Source organism: Prionailurus viverrinus, chromosome C1, assembly GCF_022837055.1.
Source record: "Prionailurus viverrinus isolate Anna chromosome C1, UM_Priviv_1.0, whole genome shotgun sequence".
In the NCBI taxonomy this organism is placed as follows: domain Eukaryota; kingdom Metazoa; phylum Chordata; class Mammalia; order Carnivora; family Felidae; genus Prionailurus; species Prionailurus viverrinus.
The window spans coordinates 52720089-52732500 of record NC_062568.1 but is presented as its reverse complement, the minus strand read 5'-3'; the positions used below and the strand labels follow the sequence as shown (position 1 = coordinate 52732500).

The 12412-nt window shown below is 53.0% G+C and overlaps 1 protein-coding gene across 1 annotated transcript; it reads right to left on the bottom strand.

Annotated features, from left to right (window-relative positions):
• Positions 1–1614: 1614 nt before the first annotated feature.
• EVX2 (even-skipped homeobox 2) lies at positions 1615–5508 on the bottom strand. Its single transcript, XM_047871722.1, has 3 exons — positions 5082–5508; positions 3877–4169; positions 1615–2541 (listed from the first exon to the last, which is right to left on the bottom strand). Exons 1-3 carry the CDS (start codon positions 5506–5508, stop codon positions 1816–1818), a joined length of 1446 nt encoding a protein of 481 aa, XP_047727678.1. The 3' UTR covers positions 1615–1815.
• Positions 5509–12412: the final 6904 nt, after the last annotated feature.

The window sequence follows — 12412 nt, the reverse complement described above, 5'->3', positions numbered from 1 at the left end:
CATACATATACATATATACATACATATATACACAAGGATATGTAGGTAGCACACCTACATTTTAATACACACACATACCCACTTCATTGGGTCTAAACATGCACTAGCAAGTTATTTTAGGGCTTCAACTCTTCAGAAAATCTCATTATGTGAGGAGCGAAGTGGCTCTGCGGGGAGCATTATGGAAATATCTGGGCTTGATTTAATGAGGCTGTTCACATTGGTGGAATATCAACTTAACAGAGAAAAGTCTACCCAGGGCGTCCGAGTTACCAAAATGAAAATTGGCAATTGAGATGATAAGAACGTGGCTTTCTTCTGCGAAATCACTTCAGGTAACAGAGATAACATTAAGTAACATACATTCTATGCACCAAGAACAATGTTTTATGTACCGAGTCTCTTATCCGTCTCTCCTAATGACTTCCCTTAGCGGGTTGTTAGTACTTGACAGCAGGTCTCCGTGCGGGGAACTTTTCTCCAATTCCACATTCAAAGGAGGTCCATCAGAGAGCATGATTGGCAATTTTCGTCATAATCTGCACATTATTAGCATCAAAATTGACGTGGCAGTTAACACTGGTGGGTTTTGATGTGCCTTTCTTCAAGTTCAAGGAAACCCCTCCAGTAGCCGGGGTTGGCAGAATGGGTCTCAGCAACCCATCCGTGGCTTTGCAGAGGCGAAAGCGCAATAGACATGCGTGAGAAAGATGCCAAGAACCATTTTGCCCGAGCAAAAGGAAAACGAGGAGGGGAAGGAGTGAGGGGAATCGAGTTCGAACTTAGAAAAGTGTCTAAGGAAATGCTTCAGGATAATATATATCTAGAGATTCAAGTATTTCCCAGATCGAGTGGAACCCGGTAGTTGGAAAACTGAGCTGGAAACGCTTCTTCAAACATTACAACGATCTGTCAATCTTACCCCTCCCCATTCTTTCGTTTCTCTTTCCTTTTCTGGCCAGGCTGTGGCACCCTTATTAGCCATTGCTTTTTGCTTAAAATATGCAAGACGCCTGCATCCCACACCAAAAGATCAAAAGAGAGAACAGCGGAGGGCCGAGAGGGGAGGCGAGACCACCACTCCTTCCGGCCTCGGCTTTGCCCTTCCCCGGGCAGGAAAGACCGCCAGGGCCCCCGCCGGCCTTGCTCCCGCACGCGGTAAACCATCTCACGAACACCCGCAGCCGCCCGCGCTCTCCGTCCGCCCTCCTGGCCTTCTCAGACCTCCCTTCCTCCTCTCCCCGCGGACAGGGCCCCTAACGAGCTCAGGCTGAGAGAAAAATTGCCACCTCCCCTCACCCTCGTGTAAAGAAAAGAAAGGATGGAAGAAAAAGAGCAGCCGCAGGAACCTCGGGGGCGACTTGCCCTTCCGCACAAAGCACTAGCGCACAGCATTCCCCCCTCTCTTTGTTGTGGCTCTCCGTTGCTTCTGGCCACGTGGTTCAGGAGGGCTTACAGCCAGGACCCCAAACCTCTGAGGACCAGTTTGAGGGCGAGGGGATTGTCTGCGGGAAGACCAAGAGCTCCGGACAGAGGCGGGAAACGGGGCATGGGCGGTGGGAAACACTTAGAGGAAAAGATGCTGCTGGGTAGCCAATACAAAAATAGAAATCATTTGAGGGCACACCGCCGGGTTTTTTGCACGGCTCTTTCCCCCAATTGGGTCGGGGCAAGTTCCCTTCGGCCTCCCGCGCCGGGGCGCCCCCTGGCGGCAGCTTTGGCAGCGGGCAGCGCGCAGAGGGCACGTAGGCGCGCGGAGGGCGCGGGGGCGCTCAGGGGACCCCCGGGCACGGCCCCCTGGCGGCGGCGACGTAGTTATCTGGTGAGCGGTGCCTCGTCCCTCTGGTCCGGCGGGCTCACGGCGGTCTTGCTAAGGACGGCGGCTGAGTAGGGCAGGAAGCCGCTCTCGGAGCGAGGAGCCGCGGCGCTGCAACCGAAGTCCGAGCCGCCGGCGGCCCCCGCGCCGCCGCCGCCGCCACCCCCGCCGCCGCCGCCGCCGCCACCCCGGGAGCCCAGGGCCGCCGCGGCCGCTGCTGCGGCCGCCGCGGCGGATTGACTGCTGTGGCAACTGAGGCACGAGCAGGGCGCGGAGCCGCCGCTGGGGGGCGCCCCGGCCGCCGCGGCCGAGGAGGCCGCAGCCGCCGCAGCTGCTGCAGCCGCGGCGGCCGAGGCCGCGCTGTTGAGCCCCGCGGCGGCCGCGGGCGTCTGGTAGAGGCCCGGGTGGCGGAAGCTGCACAGCAGCTCCGGCCGGGAGTAGGGGTGCGAGAGGGCACGGAAGGTGTCCAGCGGGCGGATGGAAGTGGCGAAGGGCGACGAGGCCGCGGCCGCTGCGCCGGAGGCCGCAGCCGCCGCGGCCGCAGCCGTGACACCCACGTGCGGGTAATAGTGCAGCGGCACGTGCGAGTGGAAGGGGTAGGGCAGGCTTCCGGTGGCGGCCGCGTGCGTCATCATGTAGGTGTAGAAGCTGGGGTCGGCCGGGTGCGGCCACGACATAGCCAGGCGCTGCCGCTTGTCCTTCATGCGCCGGTTCTGGAACCACACCTGAAGGGAGAGCCGCACCGCGGCCCGAGTTAGGGAGTGCCCTGAGGCCTCAGCCCCCTCCCTGGGCCTCTGCACCCTTCTCGGACCTCCGAAAGGCCTGACCTACTCCCCTAAGACCCGGCCCAGCTTGGAGACCCCCTACTCTCCCAGCTGGCAGTGAGGGAGGCAGTGGGAACAGGAGTGGGCACACCTTCCTCAGCAAAAATAATCTTCTGCCCTGTGTCCGACTGCTGCGGCTCCTGCTCCCTTACTCTCCGCTGCGATTTACGGTTCCCAACCCAACCTTCCCTCTCCTTCCCGCCACCCACTGGTGCCCAGCCTTGCTGAGCACCGGTCTCTCAATCCCAGGATTTGCACGGGATTCTAGGCCACCGTTGAAGAGGGGCTACCGCGGCAGCTTTTCTAAAAGGTCGCCGCTCGAGGTCTTGAGTCCTCTGAGCTGCAAGGGCCTGCCCCAAGGGCACGGGTACGATTTTGATACTGAAGGGATGATTTTTGTTGGAATCGTTTGCCTCAAGTGAGTGGCGGGAACAACATCCTCGTAAACTGGGAAAGGGACTGTTATACCCCTCCCAAGACAGTCTAATGAAGACATCACTCGTCACAACTCTAAATTAAAGAAAGCCCGATCAAACCAAAGGGAGACTTCCACAACCTCCCTTATCCGTTGGAGCTTCCTCTTTGCTTTTTCTAGAGTGTGAGATCCTCTGCCAAGCGTTCGCCAAATCGCCCAACCTCCCAGCTATCGCTCCCAGGTTAATAAAATTAATCACTTAGAGATATATAAGTATGGACAATTTCGTTGTAGTCTCCCTTCCCCAGGAGGTTGCTTTTTTCCTGCTGCCCAGGAGAAAAAATGTTTAGGAAACTACTTTCTGAACCCAATCGATTTTTAAAATACAGTATTCCTTCCTCCATGTTGTAACGATTTATGTGGAAAATAAATCTCCAAGATCAAGAGCAGATGAAAAGTTTCACCTAGGGTTCGTGCCAGAGGAACAAAGACCAGCCGGCTTTGCCGCCGAGGGGAAAGTGGGGCCATGGACATGGGCTAGGGGCACCTGGGCAGGCGGCTGGGCAAAATTGAACAGAGGCCAGTGCTTCTGGCATCAGCTCCGCCATTCCCCGGGCTTCCCAGGTCAGCCAGGCCGGCCAACCCTTCGGATGCGGCAGCTGAGAAACAAATACACCAATTCCGTTGGTGACTCTACCCCGCAGATTTTCAGGCCCTCAGCTAAATGTGGCCACCCAGGAAAGAGAAAGGAGAAACAAAAACCAACCCAGACACCCCCGCCCCCGGGGGAGTCTAGAAAAGGCGCGTGCTGGAATCGATACCTTGATGGTGGTTTCGGGCAGGTTGAGCGCAGCGGCCAGCTCACACCGGCGGGGCCGCGACACATAGTTCTCCCTGTAGAACTCTTTCTCCAGGCGCGCGATCTGTTCGCGGGTGAACGCCGTGCGGTAGCGCCGCACCTGATCCGCGCCAGAGCCGGAGCCGCCCAGCGACGCGCCCCCGCCGCCGCCGCCGCCGCCGCCGCTGCCGCTGCCGCCGCCTCCATGCAGGCTGCCAAGGCCGGAGCCCGACGCAGACGTCGTGGTGCCCGCGGCGGAGCCGCTCTCCGAGTACCCTGGCAAACAAACGGCCGACAGCGCGAGAGTCACTGTAGGGCCGAGATCTCCGCGCTGGAGCTGAGCGCGGATGGGGGAAGCCGGGAGAGAAAGGCAAGAAGCTGCCTGAATTGATGGGGTCTGTCATGCTTACAAATTGCTGCCGTGAATGGAATCAATAAAGTTTGGGGAGCCCTTCTTAACCAAATAATAGGAACTCAATTAGGAAGTTTCTTTTTTTCTTAATAGAAATTTTCAACTCAGGAGGAAAAGTGGCCAAGGGAAAATGCCTACATCTAGGCGTAGTTTGGTAAACTCTAGGTTTACCATGGTCAGGAGATGGCAGGGCAGCTTTCCGTAGGGTTTCCAACCATTCTTTGATGGTCTTTTGGGTTTGGTTAAAAATATTTTTAGAATTCAAAAGACAGCAGCAGCTCAAACCCGAACCATTAGGGGGTGGACTCTACTTTTCAACTCTTTCTCCCGCTGACCCAAGCGGGTCTCCCAGAGGCGCCCGGCGAGGCTCCCTCCGACTTACTCAGGATGCCCCCTCCACTCGGCCTTGGGGAATCAGGGGCAAGGGGGGTTCAGAGCAGCTACCCGGGGCACCCTTCCCTTAGCGCGACTCAGCGGTTGGCTAGAGGCCGGCCAGCTCGCATGGGCTTTTAGACCAGCCCGAAGAAACATTTTCACTGACTCGGGCGAAGGCGGGCGGGCCTGGAACCTCCCAGGCCTGCGCCTCGCTGGGAGGCTCAAGGAGCAGAGCAGGAGGGCAAGGTTCCCAGCATGCGTCCCGCCCCCGCTCGAGCCCGCTGGGTGCAGCTTGCCTGCGGAGGGTCGGTTAGGGGCAAAGGCAGTAGGAAGGACCAGCAGGGGCCGCGGAAGAACCGGGAGGATAGGACTAGAGAGCGCGGCAAGGGCGGCGCGGTTACCTTTGCCATTGTTTTCCTTGAGCGGCGCGGCAGCAAGGCCGCCAGGGGAGCGCAGCGCCGAGCAGCCCACCTCCACGTCGCTGCTCATGTCCGCCTCGGCGGCCGCCTCTGAATAATGACCCGGCTTTTTACGGCCTTCGGCGGCGGACGAGATTTCGGAGGAGACGGTGCTTTCGCTGCCCGGGTGCTGCAGGTTGAACAAAGTGTCTATTTCGAATTTGCCCTTGGCAGGGAGGTCTCCCAGAGCGCCGTGCAGGGGGGCGGACGGCAGGCGCGGGCTGAGGCGAGCCGGGTGCTGCGAATTTTCCAGGGCCTCGAGCACAGCATTGCCAGCCGAATCGGATAAATTGGAGAACCGCTTGCCCGTCGTGGGGCTGTGCAGCCCCCTCTCCATCAGAATCATCTCTTTTCTTATTCTTTCCATCATCTCAGCTTTCTAAAAAATGTCACAGTGGCCCGGCTGTCCCGTCCTAATGATGGGCTGCGCCTAGGGCTAATTCTCATTCAGCCCCAGCGAGCGCCTCTAAATATTATTATCTCTTTTGGAGGGAGGCGGAAAAATTGTGGGATGCCAGAGCGAGGGAATGACTGGTCAAAATGACCCATACATCCTTCCGAGCCCGAGATGTCATTCATCAAAAAGTAGCGCTCGCTCGTCATTAAGGTACGAATGACGCCGTTCGAATAATCATTTATTGTAACAGGTTTATAAGCAAATAAATACACGCTCCTGTCAGTGGGTAATGAAGGCAGCTTCGGAGCAGACAAATAGATCCAGGTAGGAGGCGAGAAGAGACAAGAAGTGAGGAGGAAGGCTCCGGTCCTTTGCCCGCTCAGAGCCGGTTCTGTTCGCCCGGGGGTTTGGCCTCGGGGGTGAAATTGACAGTCTGATTAATAGAGCGCGCCGCGGCACATTTCCCCCTTCATTTAGGGGCATCATTACGCTCTCAGTTTGCTGGGTTGCCCCTTAGGTCCTAATCATGCAGCGCCTTCCTCATTTTTCCTCGGACACAGATACGTGTTAAATAATAGATAATGCTTTGATTTTCCAGAGTAGATCGTCGGGAAGGTTTTTTTTTTTTTTTTTTTTTTTTTAACATTTACAAGCGGGAGGGGGTAAGGGAGGGGACAAGAGGGAGGATGTAGAAGAGTTGCGTAAGGAGAAGACCTTGCGCTCCTGTCTGGATTACTTATCTTTCGAATTTTAGAATCAAATATGTATTTTATTTAACAAATAGGATGCCTAATTTTCTCTCTCCCCACTGCTTCGCCTCAGCGTGGCTGTTCTCCTCCCACCCCAGCTGAGAGAGAGAGAGAGAGAGAGAGAGAGACTGAGAGAGAGAGAGAGAAAGGGAAAGGAAATATCATAGAGTTTTGAAAGCATTTTAGTGCTACGTGGCTGGGGAGGTGCGTTGGGCCCGCGCCTCCAAACGGAAATCATTAGGTCCTCTCTGATTTTTTAACACCGTTTGCAGAGTGAGTACTGAACTTGAAGTCCTGGGTTTTTTACTTTTATAACCCTGCTGATGGATAGGCTTCTCGCCTACGCATTTTCCCTGGGGGAAATGAACTCGGCTGGACGATTTCATAGTAGAATTCGACAGCTAACTTTAAACACAGTCGCGATTTACAACGCCATATGGGCCGCCCCAGATCCACTTTTTGCGTTGCCAACTTTCCCCCTCCCTCCTCAAATCGAATTATTTGTGGCAAAGTGGCCGAATTTCTAGGTCAAAGGGGGAAAGAAGGGACTTAGCTTCCTTCCCCTACCATCCCGCTATCCTCCCTTCTCCACTGCTCTTTCTTCTCTCCTTCCTCTCCTCCCCCAACCAGGCCTCTTACCTGTGGCCCTGAGTATTCCCGGTGCTGAGCCCCGGCGCGGAGAGTCGCGGACCAGCCTTGCTGCTGCTTCTTGCGGCCTGAGCTTGGCGGCTGAGCCTTTTGGCGATAACTTTGATGGTCATAATGACGCCGGTGGCAACCATTTTAACGAAGATCAATCTTCACTCAAGGCCGTTGCACATCTCCTCCTGCGCTTGCGCCCCACCCTGTCCGGACCCCCAATGCGTGCGGGTCTGCCAGCCAGCAGCAAAAGAGGAGAATCCGCGGCCACAGGCGGGAACGAGAAGATAGGGACAGGACACAGAGGTCGCCTGCAAGCTTCCGAAGCGGCCGAGAGACCCTGGCAATCTGGGCGCCCGGCGCGGGTCTTGCATCCTCGCCTCGGCGCCAATTCAGACCCCAACCCAGCCCCCCTTCTTCCTCCGTGCCGCCACACCCAGCACATTGGGGTGTGTTAGGGGCAAACCCAGAATCTATTTGCCCATCTCTCCGTTGGCGCTTTCCTTTTAACCTTGAACCCGTTGGGGGCGCGTCAGGAATGTAAGGGGAGACGAGGTGTTAAATATATTTATATACATTTATACACATAGTCAATGCCAAAAGTTTCTCTCCTGTTCCCCTCGGCGCCAACTTACTTCAACAACGCGAGCTTTGCTTAGAAAATCAATTCCACCTCTTTAGGTAATAAACGGAATTCTCCCCCAAGGTGAGAAATGGAAAGCTGGATAGGCACGCGGTGGCTACAGAGTTGGGGGGGGGGGGCCGCGGAGGGGGCGTTGGGAACCCAGAACATGACTTGACTCAGCGTCCGCCTCCCACCCTATCCTCGAGGCCACACGACTCCGAGCACTATGACCCCTCCTCGAGCCGGCTTTCTGGCCATTAACGCGGTCAAAGATTAGTCTTGTGGACACCCCCACCTCTCCCTCCTTGCTCCACAGTCCAGGCCCCCAGTTCTGCCACCTCTGGTAGGGTGCTCCTGGCAAAAAGAAGTCGCTGTCCCAGGAACCTGGGAAGGGTACCCTCTCCCTAGTCCCACTTGCTTAGGGAAATGAATGGGACATTTCGGTCCAGGCTTGGGTCCGTGGGTGGCCAAGGCCCTGGCGGGGGTGGGGGGGTGGGGGTGTGATCTGCGGAGGCGCGACCCGGGCGGAAGTCGCAGATGCCTTTATTGCTGTCGTTTGGCGCCCCCGTCTGTTTTATTCGCGGTTTCGGCAGCTGAGAGCTGCTTTCAATCGCAGAAGCCGCCGCTGGGGGCTGGGGTGCGGACGGCAACCCCTTCCTCCTTCGCTCAAGGCTTCTTCCCTTCCTCTGGGACCTCACGCCTCTGGTCCCAAAGCCTTCGCCAAACCGGACCTCAGGCTGTTGAAAAGGTAAAACACCGTTTCTAGGCGACACCTTCATTCATTAGTGGGTTTGAAAACTATTTTGCACCTTTTAAATAAAAATAATATTTCATATTCTAGCACGTTTATTATAAAAGGTACACTGGAGACCATGTCAGAGAAACTATTCACAGTAAAAGACACATAATTTCCCCCTAAACCGTGTTTAGCAATGTTTCACGGGAGACAGTGAGCACTCCGTTACAATATTTAATGTTCCTTAATTTATTTAGATTCCATACCTACTAGTATAGTAATATTGGGCAATTTATTTATAGCTTTTACACTAAAATTACACGTGCTTTTTACATATATTATCTCCTCTAAAGCTCACAGCAACTCTCCAGATCCACTCTATTACCCTTTTACTGAGATGAGAAACTTTCCACACAGAGAGGTTGAAGGACTTGCTGATTTAAACTTTTCTCTGATAATATCCAAGTTGTATATCCAAGTTTAAAAGCTTTGGGGCAGCATTTTTGGTTGATTTTTTTTTCATATTACATATTTCTTCTTTAAATACAGGCCCACCTCAAAAACATTGAGCGTGTATAGAGGGTAGTGAGAAGATTAACATTTGTTGATGTTTGTTAATGAAATGCCCAAACCTTGGACCTCTCTCCAGATTGCAGAGGTTGAAACTGAGAATGGGCCTCTCAAGTGTTCCTAGTTTTTAGACGTAGAGTCCGGGCTATATCAAGGCCTCCTACCTACTACCAAGGTACAGGACTCACTCAATAAAACAAGACAGGAATCCAACCCATGCCCCCGTGGTTTGGCAAGAATTTTTAAGGTGCATTGGGGGCGGGGGGGGGGGCGAGGAGGGCCTTTCTCCAAATGGACTGAAAAAGCACTTTTTGGTCGAAAGGAGGAATTACATGAAAGAAGTCTAATTTTTGTCTGTGTGTTAGGCTTCCAGACTAAATATTTGTTTCTTGAGCAGCAGCGGGTCCTCCGAGGTGAAGTGGTAAACACTTTTGGCCTTCGACTGAAGGTAATAAAAATTTGTCCAGGCTGCCCGAAGGGAGGGCGCCGGTAAAACCGGAGTTGTAACGGGAGCCCCGCGTCCGCCCGGGCCTGGCTTCGGTCTTCCGCACGGTAGGCTCCCGGCCAAGAGGGCCCAAAACCCGCGGGCCCGCATCGGGACGCAAGCTCGTTCGGGGACTGGGACCACCTGGGTGTGGTGGGACCTCAGAACCGCTAAAGCCTGGGCTTCGAACCACTGGTACATTTTCTTTTGGGTAAATGCAGTCCCCGCGGCTTAAGTCTCGGAGGTTTCGGTTTATAAGGGAAGGAGCCTCGGCTTCGGCGACTCCAGGCCAGACTCCTTAGTGGCAACTTTTTGCTGCCATCCCTCGGCAGGTCGTCCTCACGTTGTCTCTTATAGGTCTCTCTGGCTGCTTCTGGTTGTCCTCTTCCCGCTACAATTGCGCACCCTACCAGGGATGACCAGGGAGTGGAGGTAGGGTACTTTCTCCCTGGACTCTGGGGCTGGCCGCCTGAAGCTTGTGCGCCCTCGGACGCGACAGGAAAACTTGCAGGGACATCTAGCGCCAGGCCTGAGGAACTGCGAGCTGCCCGGCCGGGAAACTAAGCCTGACCACTTGCCCCTCCCCCTCCCTCCGTGCGCACCCCCCCCCCCCCACCTTCGTAGTTAGGCATTTCCCTAACCTTCATCCCTTCTCCCTGCTGGTGATCACACGTGGATTCCTCATAGAGACCGCGGGCTCTGCGTAATAGACACACACACACACACACACACACAGAGACGGTGGGGAGAAAGAGAGAGAAACATTTATTTTCTTTCATCTCCAAAGGCCCACAGAGTGAGCACTTACAGGACTTTAGTTAACAATGACATTGCTAGAGAAGTGTATTCCGAGAACAATCCCACACCTTGAGATACAGGACAAAACAGCAGAAGATTGCAGTCCCAGCTTTTGTTGTGGAAAAAAGCAGCAAGTCACCAGTATCCTCGAGCTCTGGGCCCACCCTCCAATGCACTCTTCTCCAGGAGATTAGTGTTTCTCTAAGAGGGAAGACTCTTGCTGTGTTTAATTTTTGCCAGGGCTGAAGGTGTTGTCTTCATCCCAAACAAGGGCCCACTACCCTGTGGGAGGCAGACCTGGGTTCATCAAATAGCGCTTCAGGTTTAGAGAGCGTTCTGTTGTCGCTGTTGCAGACAATTTACATTTAACATAGACTAATTGTATTGTCAAATTCAAATGGAATACATCTCAGACATAGAAAGTGCCCAAACTGAGGATTCCACTGTCTGGCTTTTGCTAGAAACCCCTTTCTTTACCTTAGATTTGTTGTTTAAAATTAAAAAATTATATATCCAACCCGAATGAAACTGGGTATTGCCTACAGAGAGAAAATTCACTTCAAAGTTGGCAGGGTACAGACTTGGTTGAGAGTTAGGACATTCTCCAGCCAGTTCCGCTGGATTTAAGACTTTATTTTGGAATTAAGACTTTATTTCTACACTGAATTGTTGGCTTCTTACGAGTTAATTAGGAAGGTGTCTTGCCTTTCCCGGTGTGACCATCAAGGAAAACACTTTCAAAGGAATTTCCAGCACCCGCTCTGATGGGACTTGGTAATTGTTATCCTACCCTAACGGTCAGGATTATGTGGTTAATTGAGCTCACTGCTGTCTTGGCTAGCAGAGGAACTTATGTTCATCAATAAATCTAAATCGCAGCCTTCACCCACCCATTCCCCAACCCAGGACAAGGACATGATTTGAAAGATCGTCTACAAGGAGGACAAGGGAGGATGTAACTTTCAGAACCTTATTAATTCCCAAAAAGGGTGCCTATGGAAAGAGAGGAGAGAGAAAAGCAAGTGATGGGAAAGGAAGGCAGAGCTGACCTCTCTCTCCCTCTCTCCCTCTCCCTGCTGCTCCCTTCCCTCAGTGGGACCTTGGGCAATGAAGCCTTTCTCACTCAAATCAGGAAATGTGACAAAACTGGTTTCACTGAGTAACACATCAGTGTTTGGAGACATTTCTGTCTGGTGGCAAAGGATTTTCATTTAACAAAGATTATGCCTGTTGTTAAAGCCCCAACATGATGCACCTCCACACATACACAGGGTTCAGTCTGTGCTCCTGGCCAGTAAAGAAAATTATTCCCATTAGGTTTACACCTAAGATCAACTCGGACACAAGGGTACACAAGCTAAATGAAATGTTTCCACAAATTCAGCCTCAAAATTCCTCCACTACCTACCACCCCTGGCTTGTAACCTATGTGTCTTATTAGTTCATAAACACAGCAGCCCTGACTTTGCTTGGTACTCAACCACAGCCCTATGATCCAATAGTAGCAGCTGCCCTGGGGTGCTGGGTCCAGTCTGAACCTCTTTCCTAAGGGGAACTGGCTCCCCCAGTGCCGCGACTTCGAAGGCTGTACTGGAAACAGGTTCAGCGGCAGGGTAGCAAGAGCCAAAGCTCCTTGTTGTCCAAAACCTCCGTCATCCCTGAACATCCGCTAGGATGGGCAGAGAAACCCCAAATCCTGTGAAAGTCCCCCAGGGCAATTGGAGGCAGGGCCATCATTGAGAAGCCTCTTTCAATTAGAGCATTAATGTCTTTCAAAAAGAGCATGAATTGGGACTTTACTCCCAGTCCTGCACAATTTAATTTGCTGCATGGAAAATCAAACCAAAATTGAAGGGCTGTCTCAAATCAGCAAAACCTGACAAATTCTTCCTTCCTAGCTTAATTTCATTTTCTTCATTTTTTTGGCGTATAATCGGCTAATAAAGTGTATCAGATAGAATATGGCATAGAGGTCCCGGTGTGCAAAATCACAGGGATATTTAATTTTAAAAGACTGAAAGTTCATTGGTGCCTGTTATGTCTTAGAAATTATTTCAACAACTTTGCTTTTTGAGGTCGCAGGGGAAAAAAAAATTTAAAGATGCCTGTATTTTCTCTGAGAAAAAGCAAGGAAGACAAAGGAAAAATAAGTGTTTCAGGGCAGCATTCCATGACTGGTTTGGTACCAAAATTGTTGGGTAAAGACGACCCAGCCAAACTCTTTCAAAAAGTCCGCAACTCTGTCACCTGGCCCCGCTGGTGTTTTAAAAACGCCA